Source organism: Hippocampus guttulatus, chromosome 5, assembly GCF_054856545.1.
Source record: "Hippocampus guttulatus isolate MCC_2025c chromosome 5, RoL_Hgut_1.0, whole genome shotgun sequence".
Classification (NCBI taxonomy): domain Eukaryota; kingdom Metazoa; phylum Chordata; class Actinopteri; order Syngnathiformes; family Syngnathidae; genus Hippocampus; species Hippocampus guttulatus.
The window spans coordinates 20,331,155-20,347,646 of NC_141265.1; the positions used below are offsets into that span (position 1 = coordinate 20,331,155).

Genomic DNA, 16,492 nt, shown 5'->3' on the forward strand with positions numbered 1-16,492 from the left:
CCATGGTTTTGAACATCCAGCCTTGGAAGGCTTTAAAATTTGACTAATCCAGTCAATCCCTCGATTATTTGATGGAATAATTGATCGTATATTTGACTCTTCAGAGATACAACGGTGACACCCCTCGATACTCTAACCATGTCTAGTCACCCTAACCCAGGCTTAAAACCCTAACTTGAAAACCAAACCCTGCCTTTAAACACTTACCATGGCTTGAGACCCTAAATTGTAACCCTAAATGATTATTGAAACCTTACTTCAAAACACTATTCCTTGTTAGCCAGAGCTCGGGTTTTAAGGTAGGGTTTCAAGGAAGAGCTGTGGGGTGCCAAGTCTTGGGTAGGGTTTCAAAGTGAGGTTTCAATAAAGGATTAAGCTATTTTATGACAAGGTCAGTGTATAAAACAACCGTTGCTCTTTCAATTTCAAGAAAGGTTTGAGCTTTCAAATTAATGCTTGCAATCATGGTTAGGGTTTCAAGACAATGTTACGTTTCCAGTTTTAGGCTTTTAAGAAAGCCAAGGTTAATTTTTTTTAAGGTAGGGTTTTCGCCAAGGATTTCAGGTCAGGGTCGTGGATGTAAATGTGGGTTACAAGTTGTTCTTATGGTTTTAAACAGGGTTGGTGTTTCAAATGTGGATCTTTGGCCTTAACTTCCCCAGGAAAACTTGCGTGCAGCGTTGCATGTACTTCCCCCGCCGACCATGCTGCGGCAGTGTGGCGCTTCGTTGACCACGTTGCCAACTTCCTCTTGGCAACGAAGTAGTTGTTGTCAAACGTTGCTAAGGAAGTTGCCCAGCTACTTAGTTGTATTCGAGACGCTCCGATGGGCGATAAACCGATGGTAAACGGGGCTGGGAATATCGGATTGATTGTATTTTAATGACAATCGAACGACAGCTAGAATGTCTTTAATGCCTTTGAGAATTGTAGAGTGTGTTTAATCGGGCTATGCTGAGTTAGTTTAGCGAGAACCATGCTGGCCTAGCCGCATTACGATCCAGTTGTGTTAGCCACAGATTCATCCCAATATCTGTATTATTTCATTTGTTTCAAGCGAGAGGATGAAACAGGGCGACATTTTACAAATCAAAGTAGAAGCGAGACAAGGATGACGGAGAACGGAGACGGCGCGAGGCCGGGCAACCGCAGCCCGGCGACCGTCGCCAGTGACGCTCGAGCGCCAAAGGGCCCGTCGTTGGACCGCAAAATGTGCAAGGAATTCAACAACGCCCTCAAACTGCAGCAGGCTGCGCGGAACGCGGCGGGGGATAGTCCGTACCAACCTCGACCGCCCTCACTGCCCAACAAGTGGAAGGGCAAGAAGATGCCGGAGGAGAGCGTCCGTTCCCGGAAGCTGAGATCCAGTCAGGAGAGCCTGAGCGACCCGGTGGGCTCGTCCACGGACTCTCTCAAAGAATTGGGTTCCCCTACGAGCGAGTCCAGCGTGGCGCCGCCCCGGGTGTTCCGGAAGAGAGGTAACAGCCTGTCCGACTGCGAGGGCAGCCCGACGGCCGAGCCGCCGAGCGACTGCCCGGAGCTCCGGGTGCGGTCCTCCAGGGTGCGCCTGTCGCCTGTACAGTCCAGATCGGCGCTGCTGCCCGCCCTGCGGCACAACTTCATGTCGGCCGCGCTGAAGGCCACTAATAGGATTGACAAGGATTGTTCAGATTACGGCGCCCGGAGGAGCGACGAGAGGCTGCTCCTGCACAGGAACCTGAGCGAGAGCGACGCAGGTTCAGATAGCCTGTCCGTCACCTCCATGAGGTCTACCAGCAGCGTGTTGAGCCCCATCAAACCGCAGGAAGTCAGAAACAGGTACGCTGCACTTGTGGCGGGAAGCACAAAAAAATTGATGTTTTAGGCATCTTGACTTCTCTGTGCAAAGTTGTGTTGTGGGGGGGCCAAATAAGAGTTGGTCAGTCTCGTTGGGTTCGGTAGCTGCCCACCCGTGATGGGAAGTAACCAACCAATGGCCCAGCTCTACTTTAAGGGTCAAACAATGACCTTTCGGTAAGCCGTTATTATCTGGTCAAAAAACAAAGAAGTGAGTAAGTGAGTGCGGTGTCTTTCAGGAGCTTTCTGGAGGGTGGAGGGTTGGGTAGCGGCGCCCTGCTGGGTGTGGAGGAGCTCCAGCGCTACTTCCCTGACCGGAGGCTCGGAGTCTACGTGGTCACATGGAACATGCAGGGCGAGAAGGTACGATGCGGATTCTTGACAACGCTATATTGGCGTGAACATCACTGAACTTCAAAAATGGTGTGTATGTGCGCGTGCATGTCTGTGTCTTTGTATTGTGTTTATGTTTGTTGTGCCCCAGGGCCTCCCGTCGAACCTCGATGACCTCCTCCTTCCGACCGACTCGGAATTTGCACAAGATTTTTACATTATCGGAGTGCAGGAAGGATGTCCTGACAGGTACTCGGCTATGATCTATGACGTTGCTTTGGGCATCACTCACCTATGCGTGTGCGTAGGAGGGAGTGGGAGACACGCCTCCAGGAGTCTCTGGGTCCACATTATGTCATGCTGTACGGAGCATCCCACGGCGTCCTGTACCTCAGCGCCTTCATCCGCAGGGACCTGATCTGGTTCTGCTCCGAGGTGGAGCACGCCACCGTCACCACCAGGATCATCTCTCAGATCAAGACCAAGGGGGCCGTGGCCGTGGCCTTCACTTTCTTCGGCACGTCCTTCCTCTTCATCACGTCACACTTCACCTGTAAGTGCCAAAGGCAGACTTTGGAAGATGCCTTTTTTGTCACGTTATTTTCACGCCTTTTAAAGAACATGCATGTCAGGTTAATTGAAGGCTCGAAATTTTTTCTGTTCCCTGCGATTGGCTCGTGAACCTTCCAAGGTTTCCCCTGCCTCATGATAAACGCGATAGAAAATGTGGGCATTATTCTGATACGGTGATACAAAATGTCTTCCAGCCGGAGATGCCAAAGTGTACGAGAGGATTTTGGACTACAACAAAATCGTGGAGGCGTTGGCGCTTCCCAAGGGACTGCCGGATACCAACCCCTACCGATCCACGTCATGTAAGGAAGTGGTTTTCAAACTAAGGGCTGTCATTTGGGTGCCCGCAAAATTGCAATAAAACTATACTGTGTCATTTGGAAAAAAAAAGGGAGCGGTGCATCAACAAGACAAACATAACACGCATCATATGATTAAGCCACAATAAACCATTTACTCCTCACATGAACTTTAAGACAATTTTAATTTTTACGATCACATTAATCTGACTTCCCGAAATGAATATCTTTTTTTTCTTACTCTAAAGGCAGGAATAAAGAACAAGGCACACTTTCTACTTGCTAATTCACCTTTCTTTTAGGAACAGAGCCTGTGCTGTTGGTCAATTTGTGCTCAGGCCCGTCTGATATAAAAGTAGCACTTCCACCATCTTGTGGCATTTTGGTGTCAAAAGAACTAGATTGTGGTGAGGGGCAGGAGCTTCTTAATAGACAGCTCAGGCATGTCTCGTATAAATGTAGTGTTTTGCTGCCATCTTGTGGCATCTGCGGACAATCCTAACCCTGTTTCGGCAAGTATCAATTACAAGGGCATTTTTACTATTCATGGTCATGTTTTATTCATTTATCCCACTGAATTATTTGATTTATTGTAAATGATGGAACAAAGATCTGTCAAGATATAAATATATGTTGTGTTAAATTAGTCGGTGGTGAGAATTAAATTAATGATAACTGACAACATATAACAAAGAAATTGAGTGATTATTACTATTTTCCATAGCATCTGGACTTCAACACTTTAAACGTTGCTATATTAATAATCATCATCATAATTCACATAATTGTCTTTGCATCATCTGTGAATGATTAGGCTGATCTGTCCATTTTCAAAATGTATCAATCAAGTGTTTTGCGTGGTCACTTAGCGTCCTGTAGGGGGCGTTGCAACACAATACTAATTATTTCGAGGCACAGGCAATACCTAAAGTGCTGTGCCTCTGTCTTTGTGTCACGTAGCTGACGTCACCACAAGGTTCGACCAGGTCTTCTGGTTCGGGGACTTTAACTTCCGTCTTGGTCACGAGCGGGCCAGCGTGGACACGATCATCAAGAGCACGTCGGGTGACCACATGGACGCCCTGATGGAGCACGACCAGCTGTCCAAGGAGATGAAAGATGGTAGATTTTCATGCATTTCTTGTGGTGGGTAGATAGGTATGGAGGTATCAAGATAGGTAGGTTGGTGGAGAAGTAGTTCGGTAGGTAGAAAGGTATAGCGTAGAAAAGTTTATTTGTAGATTTTTTTTTTTTTACCACATAATGAAATTGAATGGTAGATGATGTGGCGTTTCCAGGTTCTATCTTCAAAGGTTTTCGGGAGGCCGGGATCCACTTCCTGCCCACGTATAAGTTTGACATTGGCAGTGACGTGTATGACACCAGCGCCAAACAGAGGACACCATCGTACACAGTAAGAAGCACCGCCGCCGTCAACCCCCATCCCCTCAAAGAAAAAGTTTGCATACTTCCCCAGGACAGGATCTTGTTCCGGACCAGGTACGCGGACGACATCCACGTGCTCAAATACGCCAGCTGCTCCAGCATCAAGACCTCGGATCACCGGCCCGTCATCGGCATCTACCACGTCAAACTGAAGGCGGGCCGAGACACGTGAGCACCATTTATGAGGCTCTCTGATTGGTGGAGAAGCAATCTGATAATCCCCAGACCTCAACCCCATTGAAAACCCGTGGCAGGGGAGGATCAGGTTGCTGGATAATTTCGAGAGATTGTGCAAACACATCTCACCCAGGGTTGCAGTAATATTTGTATGACTGTAGATAGGTATGTACAGTTAAGTAGGTAGATTGCAATCTTAAGTAGTTAGACGGACAAGTATCACCTATAAGTAAGTCAATAGATGGGTATGTAAGGAGGTAGTTGGATCAGAAGTTGATAAAAAAAGTAGGGCGTAGCCTATTGATTGAGCGATATACTGTAGCTCTTTTAAAATCAGCAAAACATGGTCAGATTTTTGGGGGCTAATTAAAGAATATTTTTACACAACACCACATTACAACAGAAGACAAAGATGATGACATTTAGACCAAAAAAAAATCATCATCATTAACTTAGAACTTTGTGTCTGTGTTGTGCAGCATTCCGTTGGGAGCGGGCCAGTTTGACCGCAGCCTGTACCTGGAGGGCATCAAGCGGAGGATCAGCAGGGAGCTCAAGATGAGGGAGGCCATGAAGAACCAAAGCAGCGTGTGCGCCATCTCGTGAGATACACCCGAAACTAGACGGTACCTACAGCACCACCTACTGGTCAGAATGGGGAGAACTCGAGGGCAGGAACCTCGACATCCCCGTTATTCCGATGTCAGTATTAATTTCATTATGCATTGGGACATTTTTAGAGAAACTAGCACATGACTAAAGATGTTTTTTTTAGATGCCATTGAAAAGAATGGAGATTTTTTTTGGGGGGGGGGGTGGTTTTTAAATTTGTCATCATGAGCAGCTGCTACCTTTCCATTTTTTTATTTCAAGGATTTTGTGTGTGGTCCTAACCATATACCTTGGATCAGGTGCTCTCAAATTGAGGGTCAAAACGATAAATCAGCTGATATTGTCTCTTTTAAAATCTGCACGGTTTTTTTCGCTGAGTATAAAGTTAAATACTAAAAATATTGTAAAACTGTCAAATGTTCTGCCTGTAATCTATATCTTTATTTGAAAAACAAAAATTGTTTTATTCATTATACATATATTTTTAAATAATGTTCATAATGATTAATCAATTATCAGATTTTTTTTCTGCCAAATACCAGCATCAGCCTGAAAAAAAATCCACGTGGGGCCCTCAAAATGATATGATAATTATGCTATTAGGCTAATGATATGGGGACAAGAAAACAAACCATGACCCAACTGCACCTCCCTACTTTAGCTTTGGGCTGATTAAAAGCATTGACATCATTGTGACATCCGTAAGAATAAAAGAAATGTTATAGATGTATACTGTACTGTATATGGGAGAAAAACGTCATCCTTTCCCAGAGTAAAAAGCATACTATTACAAGAATAGTATTTTTTAAATTATATTCTATTTATATAGGTTATTAATCTGTTTTTATACATAGCAAAATTAGAGAGTGCTATTTAAAAAACATCACAAACATATACCTATGTTTTTTGGAGGGGGGGGCAGTATGGATTAATGGCATTTTCATTCATTTCAACGGGAACGTTGATTTGACGATCGAATAAGGATTACAACAAAAAACACCTTTGTTCATGATAAAAAAGATTCTAAAGAAATTACAAAGAATTTAAATTGTTTTTTGATGAAAAAAAATGCTGTAAAAATTGAACTTTACTCTTGGAGCATTCTGTGTATTCTCAAAAATGTTCTTTTAAATTATTGGCATTAAGGTTATCATGGGATACTTGGAAAAAAATCTCCCATGAACCCAAAAGGTTTGAGCCCCTGCCTTTTATATTACTTGTATTACTGTTGTTGTAACTTGTCTATGTACTGGAATTCCTGAGTCGTCTGTCATTTCCATGAAAAAAAGTTAAAAAGTGCCTGTTTCAATCTCTTCAGGATCTCTTTTTCTACAGAAACACTGTACTACATTTTTTAAATGTGTCAAGTGGGCTTTTATTTAACACAGTTGACGTCCACGTTTCATTCAGCAATAAAAAGAAGACATCTTGTCTGAAATGTCCATTCTACAAAGTGTTCCTCATTCAAACATTTAACACGTTTTTCACCAGCGGTCAGGATACATTGTCAGTGCTTATGTTGATTATTGACAGGGACGGCGCGACAGCACGGCGAGGGGGGATGCTTTAGCTCCGTCAGAAATCTTCGTAGTAGTCCCTGTTAAGGCCCTCCTGCTTTGTATTTTACATTTTCAATTAAATTGTATTCATTTAATGAAGTTTAAAAAGTAGTTCACAAGTATCCAGTCTGATTTTGGTATTGCCCTGTGGCCACTTGTGATTTTTTTTTTTTCATATTCTTTGGCCAGCCCTTAAGTGAAGCACAGAGAAAGAATAAATACTAGCTTGTGTTCCAGGTGACTTACTGTTGACTCCAGGTATTGGTCCGCACCCCGAAAGTTCAGTGTCCGTTTTATTTATGTACATTTTTTCTGAATCATGATTATTATTTTTATCGGAAGAGACGGTAGGTGCGCGGCAGCCGGCCGTCTTTGCTGGAGAGGGCAGCCTGGATGTGCTCGTAAGACGGCAGCTCTGTCAGGTCCCCCAGCGCCGCCAAGGCCGGCTTGCTGCGCAGCATCTTGGCTGTCACTCGCTTGATGTCGTCCGCCTTCACCTCACCTGCGACGCACCCCCAGCAAAACGGCATACTCAAACAGGAAGGACCTAATTTTGTTCAAATGCGTTTTCTATCTTTCCTTTTCAAATAGTTTTGGACATTTTTTGGGTCGAATTTCATGACATTTTTGGAATGTTTTTAAAAAGAAATATTTTAGCACATTTTTTGCTAATTTTTGTAATTTTTAAAATATATTTGTTTATTTTTAAGATGTTTTTGTAAAATGTTTCTCGTGGTGGAATTAATGAATTTGTTTTTCAAATTTAATTTTTATCAATTGCTTTTAATACATTTTTAAAATTCCATATTTTAAGATAAAAATTATTTTAGTTGTTATTTTGGCCAATGTCCTGGGTACGACGTTAAACTGCATCCAACTGGTCCTCCAGGTTGGGGGTTGGGCGTGAGGTTAACAACCTCACCCTGTAAAACAAAACCTGTTACAGAAACGACGAGAGGAAGCCATTCCGGTAAACCACGGCGAAGAAGAGACGGCACATCCTTGGATGTATCTATGACGGGGCCGGGTGAAATCCAGCAGGAAGCCCGACCCCTGATGACCCCGATCTTTGGAACCAAAACCATCACCAGAGTAGGCACCTGGAATGTGCGCACAATGTTCCAGTCTGGTCGCATGGACCAGGTGCTGAAGAATATGAGGGACTATCGCCTGGACATCTTAGGCGTTAGTGAAATGAGGTGGACGGGGCAAGGGCGTCTAGTGGTTGATGGAGCAACTTTTCTGTACTCTGGGAAGCAAGACCACCATTCCCATGGAGTCGGCATCATCCTCTCCAATAGTGCAGCAAAAGCATTGATTGGATGGAAGCCGGTGAATGAACGGATTATTACAGCAAGGCTCTACACCAGATATGCCAAAGTAACCATCGTACAAGTCTATGCCCCAACCGAAGCTGCCTCAGCGGACGATAAAGACACCTTCTACAACCAGCTCCAGACCGTGCTTGAGGAGATCCCCAGACATGACATCAAAATGCTGATTGGAGACTTCAACGCAAAACTGGATAATGACAGAAGGGGCCTGAATGCCACAGTTGGACCACATGGGTCTGCAGGCTCCACGAACGACAACGGGGAGAGACTGTTGATGCTAACCAGTACCAACGGCCTCAGCATTGGCAACACCTTTTTTGAGCACAAGCGGATCCACAAAGTAACCTGGGTTTCACCTGGTGGCGGGACCCAGAACGAACTGGACTACATCTGCATCAACACAAGGTGGCGCTCGTCATTGCTCGACGTTCGCTCCCACAGAGGTGCAGATGTGGGTTCAGACCACTTCCTTGTGGTGAGTAAAATCAAGCTGAAGCTGAAGAAGGTGAAAAGGGTGCAGCCCAAGAGACCTTACGCAGTGGACAAGCTAAAGGATAACAACATCTCAGAAAGCTTCTGTGAGGAGTTGAGTAGGAAGCTCAAGGTATCACAACACCTTGCAAACATTGAGGAGCAGTGGAGTATGTTCTCTTGTGCCATTGCTGAAACTGCAGAAGCAGTTATCGGCACAAAGAGGGGTACCAACAAAGAGAGATGGATAACAGACAACACCTGGAAGTTGATTGATGAAAGGAAAGTGGCCAAGATAAAAAGAGAACAAAAGAGGAGGCTCCGGAGCTGGAGGATGGAAGACGAGGAGTACAGGCGCTTGGACAGGGCAGTGAAGAAGAGTTGCAGGAAGGATAAAAGACAGTGGCTAGAAGAGAAAGCAAGAGAGGCACAGGAAGCAGCCGAGAACAACAACACGACGACCCTATACAAGATCGTGCGGGAGCTAACCAACTCCAGGAGCAGCTCTAGCGTGCCAATCAGGAGCAAGGATGGCAGGACACTTCTAAGCGACGAGGAGCAAGAAGCAAGATGGCTGGAACACTTCAGGGAGGTTCTCAACCAACCAATGCCTCCCGTGCTCTTCAATTTCGATCAAGAGACACCAGCTCCAGCTCTAAATATTACATCGAAAGAGATATCCGAGACTGAGGTTGCCAGAGCAATCAAGGGCCTTAAGAACAACAAGGCACCGGGACTCGATGAGGTAGCTGCCGAGATGTTGAAACACGGCCAAGACGCTGTTGTGGAGAGCCTTACCCACCTGTTCAACCTGATTTGGCATGCTGAAGAGGTTCCTGCCGACTGGAGACGTGGGGTCATTGTCACGCTTCCTAAGAAGGGAAACCTCGCAGACTGCAATAACTGGCGGGGCATTACACTGCTGTCAATCCCCAGCAAGGTATTCTGCAGTGTCCTGCTACATCGCCTTAAAGATGAAGTGGATAACATCTTGAGGGAAGAGCAAGCCGGTTTCAGGAAAGGAAGGTCTTGCGCCGAACAGATCTTTACCCTTCGAAACATCATAGAGCAGTGCCAAGAACTTCAGACACCACTCATGATCAACTATATCGATTTCAAGAAAGCCTTCGACAGCATCCACCGGGAGTCACTGTGGCAGATCGTCCAGCTGTATGGTGTACCCCTCAAGTACATCAACATCTTCAGGTCATTGTACCACAACTCAACCTGTTGTGTCAAAACCAACAGTGGCACAACTGATGATTTTGACATTGTCACTGGTGTAAGACAGGGTTGCATTCTGTCACCCCTACTCTTCATCATCATAATTGACTTTGTGATGAGGAAGTCCATCACAGGGGAAGAAGTTGGTATCAAGTGGGGAGGGAGCAGACTAGCTGACCTGGAATTTGCAGATGATTTGGCTCTGTTAAGTCACACCCAGCCCGCACTCCAGGAGTTGACCAACAATCTGCATGAGCACGGAGTTAAGGTCGGTTTACGAATTAGCCAGGAAAAGACCAAGGCCATGGCCGTCGGACAGCACCAACACCTTCAACCACTCACTCTACACCAACATGACATAGAGTACATTGACAGCTTCACATATCTTGGGAGTAACATCTCAAATACAGGTGGTGTGGAGAAAGACGTCAACAGTAGACTTGGTAAAGCTGCGGGAGTGTTCCAACGCCTCCGCAACATCTGGTCATCGAAAGCCATCACTACGACCACCAAGCTACGCCTCTATATGTCAGTGGTTATCCCAACAGCGATTTACGCCTGTGAGACATGGATGAAGACAGCCAACATTACCAACAAGTTAGATGTCTTTCATCGGCGTTGCCTGAGATCCATCCTGAGGATCTCATGGAGAGACCACATCACCAACGAGGAGGTGATGAAGAGGGCAGGAGTGGCTGAACTGTCAGACATTGTCTCTGAAAGGAGAAGGAAAATGATCGGCCACGTACTCCGGCTGCCAAGAGAGAGACCGGCAAGTGTGGCCATGGACTGGATGCCAGAGGGTGGAAAGAGGAAGAGAGGTAGGCCAAAGAAGACGTGGAGACAGACTGCCAAAGAAGACCTCAGTGAGATGGGTGTCAGCTGGCATGGAGCAAGAAAGGTCGCCAGTGACCGGAACAAATGGAGGAGGCTCGTCGCCCAATGTTCCAAATAGGAGCGGGCGGAACTAACTAACTAACTAACTAACTAACTATTTTGGCCAATTTAGTTTTTCTATATTAACAAAAACTATTGATTTCATTCTTTTTAACCAAAATAAAATAAAAACGAAAGAACATTTCCCCCCAAATTTCTATCATTCAGTCAGGAACATTATATCGATGAATTTTGGAAGATTTTTACATTTGTATCAAATGTTCTAATTTTGAGTAGATTTTTTTTTTCTTATTTAAATTTTGTTTGACTTTTGACCTCCCCCACAAAATAGACATTTTTCCTCCCCCTCCCCTACTCACTTATGAGGGCACAAAGCTCATGCGGCAGTTTCCTCTTGCCCGTGGAGAGCACCTGGCGGCCGACGTCTTCGAAGATGACGGGCCGGGCTTCCAGGTTCATCATCAGCATGGACTTGAGCTGCGTCTTGGCACGCTCCAACTCCATCTGGACTCCGCCCCCAAATAAAACAATGTCAATGAATTCAATACAAAAACCAACAAGACACGAGTCCAAGCGGCGCACCGACCTCTCCTGCCGTTCCTGCCATCTGAATGAACTCCCGTGTTATGATCTCTACCATTTCGCGAACCTGGGGGTAGTAACAAGTAGAAGAGATGAGTATGAAGGGAACGGGTTCCGTGATCTGTGTGATATTTGTCAAGTCGGGGTCCGACCTGCCGGGGGTCGGCGCTGGCGTGTATGCACAGCAGGCCGCTGTCCTCGTAGCTGTGGTGGTACGATGTGGCGTTGTACATCCAGTGATGCCTTTGGGAAACGCGTGACGATCCCAACACAAAATGCACGCAAAATTAATACCGACATAGCTTCACGATGGAGGGCCCCCCCTGCTAGGATGCGGGTCACCTGTGGTGGCCACATTCTTATCATGTTTATCGAGCAACAATGACTAAAGAATGAATGACAAATGCACAGACGCCAACAAACAGGGAAAAAACAAAAATTGGGGGGGGGGGGGGCATACTGTATCTGTTGCAGAAATTTTATTTTGTTACTCTTTTTATGTTTAACTGAATGAAAATTTGTGATACCTGTTGAGGACATTGAGGTAGAGGCGCGTGAACATGCCTTTGCCAGGTCCGCCCGCTGAAAAAGAGCCACCGCCACCCATCATCATGTTGAGAACCGCCAACGGGATGAAGTCGTCCTCCTGGACAAAGGAATAATGAAGTAATAAAACATTAAAAAAAAAAAAAATCAAATAAACAACAACAAAAAACCCCAAAAAAGACTACACAACACACCACAAAAAAGGGTAGGACCATGAAAACACAAAAGCAAAATGAATGTAAAAATTAAAAAACTAACTACATATAACCAGAAAAAAAGCAAAATAACCCCCAAGATACAAAAACAAACAAAAAAGCGAAACACAAACCACAACAAAAAGAGTAAAAAAGAACTATAAAAACAACCTCAAAGAACCCCCACTAAATCAAATGGACAAAAGCAACACAAAAATTGTAAAACACAGAAAAGCACAAACCAAGCACTAAATACTGTTAAAAAAAAGCAAACAACAACTAAAATCTAATCGCAAATCTGTGAATACACCCCAAAATAACAAACACACACAGGACTACTATAAATATAAATAGATAATGTCAATAATGATGGTTAGGTGGCAGCACCAGGAAGGAGCAAGTCTCCAGTCCGATCATGATGTGCGTGAGTTCAGGTATGGGTGTGGGTCCCAGGCTCACGTCCGACATGTCCTTCTCCATCTGAAACGTTTATTCCGATGATTATTTCACTCGCCCGTTCCCAAAAGCGCCGCCCAGGTGAGAAAGCGCGGCGATGCTCACCTTGACAATGCCCCCCGTGTACTGCGCCACGGAACGGTCAACGGCGGCCGGCGTGACGTCGGCCCATACGGGCCGGACGCCCAGAAGGTAGCGGCGGGCGCACGCCACCAGCCGCTCGTGCTCCACGCCCACGCCGGCCAGGACCATGCGCTCGGGACGGTAGTAGCCCGAAAGGTAGCCGTGTAGCACCGCCTTGTCAATTTTGTCCACGTTGTGAGGCGGGCAGAAGCGGGGAAGTCCCACCGTGTTGCCTCGGTACGCCGCCTTTGACCAGACGCGCACGATGCACAACGTTACACCCAATTGTTACACTTGAGGGCACCGCGCACTTCATTGCTCGACAGTCACCGAAAGAACGGCAGACTCACGGCGTGAATCATCTCGGTGAGTAACGGCTCAGGGTCCGGCCGCAAGTTCAGGTCCTCCAGCTCGAAGCGGATTGCCATCCTTGTCATCTCCATCTCCTCGTCTGGACACAAATAACGCGTCGTCAGAAACGCCGCCTTCCGATTGGCCGAGATGTTAGCGGGCGGTGGACTCACCCAGCAGGCGTGGCTGCAGGACCGCATCGGCCAGGAGGCTCACCACCGTGTCCAGACCCTTCACCTCGGCAGACACCGCATACATGGTGGTGTCCCTGACCACAACCGACAACTTCCACATTCATATCACAGCGGCAAATTACATATTTATCAAGCCCAGCCACAAAAAAAACAAAAACATATATATATATATAAAGTACGCAAGACAAAAACAACACATATGGGTAACTAGAAAAAGAAAAAAACTAACATTGTCTCAGAACAGACAATACAGGTATAAAAACACACTAAAATCGACAAAAACAACAAAAAAACAAGTATAAAGAACCCACTCCCCCCAAAAAACCCTCACACTAAAACCCCCACAAAAACAAGAAAATAAACAACCGGAAAAAACAAACATGCGTTAAGAAAAGTCAAAACAACAAAAAAGGTCGCACACAACCACCCACCAAAGAAAAAAAACAACGAATCAACAAAACTTCACAGAACCCACAAAAAATCCACATGCGAACAAAAACACTGAAAAAAGAAACAAATATATATAAAACAAGACAAAAACAACCTACAACTAGAAAATCTGACAAAAAATAAGCACGCAAACAGAAAAATTCAACCAACAACAAAAAAAACCTCCCACATTTTCTTGAAATAGAATGCCTTTTATTGACATGACTATTTTTTTTCCAGACGATACCTGGACGTTTGGCAGTCACAAATCCCTCCGTGTTTCTCCAGCGTGAGCAGAATCTCATCTTTACTGCCATACTGAGCTGTGGACTACAAAGATGGCTGCCGTTAGATATGACGCTGACGGCCACAAGTAAACATTAATTACACCTCAAACTGCACCTTGATGAAGACACTTGATTGTTACTAAGACGGTATTTATTGAACGACACAAACCATCTGCGAGAATAACTCAATTTGATAAACTTTGAGTTAAAAAAAAAGTTCACATGATTGAGAAGCTTCATGCAAATTATTTCTCTCACAAGCAAAACAAATGTATACTTTTGAGCGAATTACTGTCTCATTTTTGTGACAAAACCGAAACTACGGCTTCAAAAAAAATCTCAGACACAACTGAATCAACATCGTTGATTTAAAAAAGAAAAAAAAAGGGAAAAAAACCCCAACATTTGTTTTTCAATGTTATCGTTTCATTCATTAACATCCTGTACCAAAATGAAAGAAAAGTACTTACAGAAAAAGCAAGTTTTTCCAAGAAGTGTGCTATTCCACTGGGATACTTTGCTTCATGTCTAGATCCGGAGTTGACTAAAACTAGAGGGGAAAAAAAACCATTTTGCTTTGTTAAAATGAGGGAGAGGGAAACACATGACTGACCTTCGAAAGGGGGCCACGTACTTCCAACGGTGCAGAATTGTCCAAACTTGTTTTGCGAGGCAACCTTGAGGCCATTTTCTAACGTGGTGATCCTGGTTTCGTATTTTTCCTGGCCGTCCACGGACGCAAAGACGGGCTTGGGGATGCCGGGCAGTGGCGAAGACAGCGAGATGTTGGGGTAGCCTCCACCGCTGCTGTACTTCCTGTACGCTGCTGTGCCAAACCTGTTGAGAAAGAGAATGCAAACTCATGACTTGATTCACACATTAATACAATTTTTATTTTATCCGTAGGTTGTCATTCGCCTGTAAAACATTTATTTCATGTGTTATTACACATGTGATTCTCTGATTTTAAATCACAAATTTCAATGAACATTTTTTATAACTCGCACAACATTCGTATTTCACAAAAATGATGAATATTTTTGAATGTCAACTTTTATTGACTTTTTTTTACAAGTGAAATGCTACCTTTAGACTCACAATATTAATAGTGAAATTCTATCCTTTCCCCAAAAATACATTAAAACTACTTCCGTCAATATTTACCACTTTGTTTAAATCGCATTTACGAAGGGGCTGTGCACTGTAGGTCGAGTTTCGCTCATCATAGGACGAGTGCTGGATGCTCAGAACACATTTCTTTATTTAGCCACAGCAGACTTGAATAGACAGTCAGCTATATCGAAATGTTTATTATGTGTATTATTTTCAGTGATAAACGTTCAAGAGCAATGTCGGTATGCCGGTGGAAGTCATAATTTAGCGGCACTGACAGCTCTGTATTAGGATCGTGCTAACTGTCGAAGCTCGAGCTGGGCGATGGTGAAAGTTACATAGCACGGACGTCAGACGACGACCGGACAACTGCTGCACAAATTGTCTAACTGTAATGCGGCCACGTTGAATTGGTGTTTGGTTTTTTTTTAACAACGTAGGTCGTTACCGTTGAACACGATTCCAGGTTCGACACCGTGATATGTGAGCCGCCATTTTGACTTCACCGAGAGACGTAAGAGAACTCTAACCCGGAAAAGAATCAGTGACGTACTTTCGGTATAACGCCAACCGGTAAAAAATGGTATTGAAGTTGGAATTTATTTTCTTAATTTATGACGTTTCGAATTAGACATGAAATATTATCGTACATCATAATATATATTTATTTGTCATTGAATAACAATTTAATAAATTATTTTAATTAACATTTTTTAAAATCAATTATTTCACTTGCCACTACAGTACCACCATGCCAACTCAAAAGATTTTTTGATTATTATAATTAGATATGTATTATTACTACTAGTACTACTAAAAAATAATAATACATTTTAAAATGCACACAATTTCTGAAAACAAATATTGTGGGCCTGGATGAGATCTGACCCACCAGTTCACTTCATTAGGAATACATGTCCCAATGACATCCAATTCAAAAGCTTCGTCCAAAAAAAAAAAGAATTCAAGTTGATAATGCTTTTTCAACCTTATGCTGACTGTTTGGGTTGCAGTTTCCTCACATTGTAGCTGAATATGGTATGGAAGCCACAGCTGCTTTGGTAACACTCACCGTTTGATGTCGTCCTCAACCCGAGAGAGCGTGTGACATTCTACCTTTGTCCGTTTTTAATTAAAATCAGTGCCGGGCCAGCATAGATTATAAATGGCTGCATTTGTACTTTCAATTTCCATTCCATTATGCTGAGCGGAGGCAATTTCCATTTGCAAGGCAGTGGGAGACAAGTGTGACAAAGGAAACACAGTTGTTCCTCCATTTTTATTTTTATTTTACTACCTTTGACATCTTATGCCAACTATAAAATTGATGAAGCTCACAAAGGCACAAACAGATGAGTTGTAAGCTCAATTGAAATTTGTGTCCCTTGTGCTTGGTACCAACATAAGGACCATTAACCCTCATTAAGCGTCCATCATTAACCTACTTTTTATAAGG

General features: G+C 44.2%; 2 protein-coding genes across 2 annotated transcripts; one reads left to right on the forward strand and one right to left on the reverse strand.

Annotated features, from left to right (window-relative positions):
- The first annotated feature begins 777 nt into the window (after nucleotides 1-777).
- On the forward strand, nucleotides 778-6,718 carry inpp5e (inositol polyphosphate-5-phosphatase E). The gene is made up of 9 exons (XM_086111411.1): nucleotides 778-1,818; nucleotides 2,076-2,199; nucleotides 2,321-2,418; nucleotides 2,478-2,722; nucleotides 2,937-3,044; nucleotides 4,002-4,163; nucleotides 4,340-4,455; nucleotides 4,519-4,655; nucleotides 5,144-6,718. Exons 1-9 carry the CDS (start codon nucleotides 1,112-1,114, stop codon nucleotides 5,268-5,270), a joined length of 1,824 nt encoding a protein of 607 aa, XP_085967537.1. The 5' UTR covers nucleotides 778-1,111; the 3' UTR covers nucleotides 5,271-6,718.
- Nucleotides 6,627-15,550, reverse strand: pmpca (peptidase, mitochondrial processing subunit alpha). Its single transcript, XM_086111412.1, has 13 exons — nucleotides 15,485-15,550; nucleotides 14,558-14,760; nucleotides 14,394-14,473; nucleotides 13,884-13,966; nucleotides 13,187-13,281; nucleotides 13,013-13,113; nucleotides 12,645-12,908; nucleotides 12,471-12,563; nucleotides 11,871-11,989; nucleotides 11,496-11,586; nucleotides 11,348-11,410; nucleotides 11,121-11,265; nucleotides 6,627-7,337 (listed from the first exon to the last, which is right to left on the reverse strand). Exons 1-13 carry the CDS (start codon nucleotides 15,529-15,531, stop codon nucleotides 7,168-7,170), a joined length of 1,554 nt encoding a protein of 517 aa, XP_085967538.1. The 5' UTR covers nucleotides 15,532-15,550; the 3' UTR covers nucleotides 6,627-7,167.
- Nucleotides 15,551-16,492: the final 942 nt, after the last annotated feature.

What these genes read in the sequence shown, in the direction of transcription:
- inpp5e (XM_086111411.1), top strand. Translation starts at nt 1,112, where the DNA reads ATGACGGAGAACGGAGACGGCGCGAGGCCGGGCAACCGCAGCCCGGCG. An exon ending in CAGGAAGGATGTCCTGACAG is followed by an intron (nt 2,419 to 2,477) that starts GTACTCGGCTAT and finishes GCGTGTGCGTAG; the next exon opens with GAGGGAGTGGGAGACACGCC. An exon ending in CTGAAGGCGGGCCGAGACAC is followed by an intron (nt 4,656 to 5,143) that starts GTGAGCACCATT and finishes TGTGTTGTGCAG; the next exon opens with CATTCCGTTGGGAGCGGGCC.
- pmpca (XM_086111412.1), bottom strand. Translation starts at nt 15,531, where the DNA reads ATGGCGGCTCACATATCACGGTGTCGAACCTGGAATCGTGTTCAACG. An exon ending in ACACGGGGGGCATTGTCAAG is followed by an intron (nt 12,564 to 12,644) that starts GTGAGCATCGCC and finishes TAAACGTTTCAG; the next exon opens with ATGGAGAAGGACATGTCGGA. An exon ending in TGAGCTTTGTGCCCTCATAA is followed by an intron (nt 7,338 to 11,120) that starts GTGAGTAGGGGA and finishes GGTGCGTCGCAG; the next exon opens with GTGAGGTGAAGGCGGACGAC.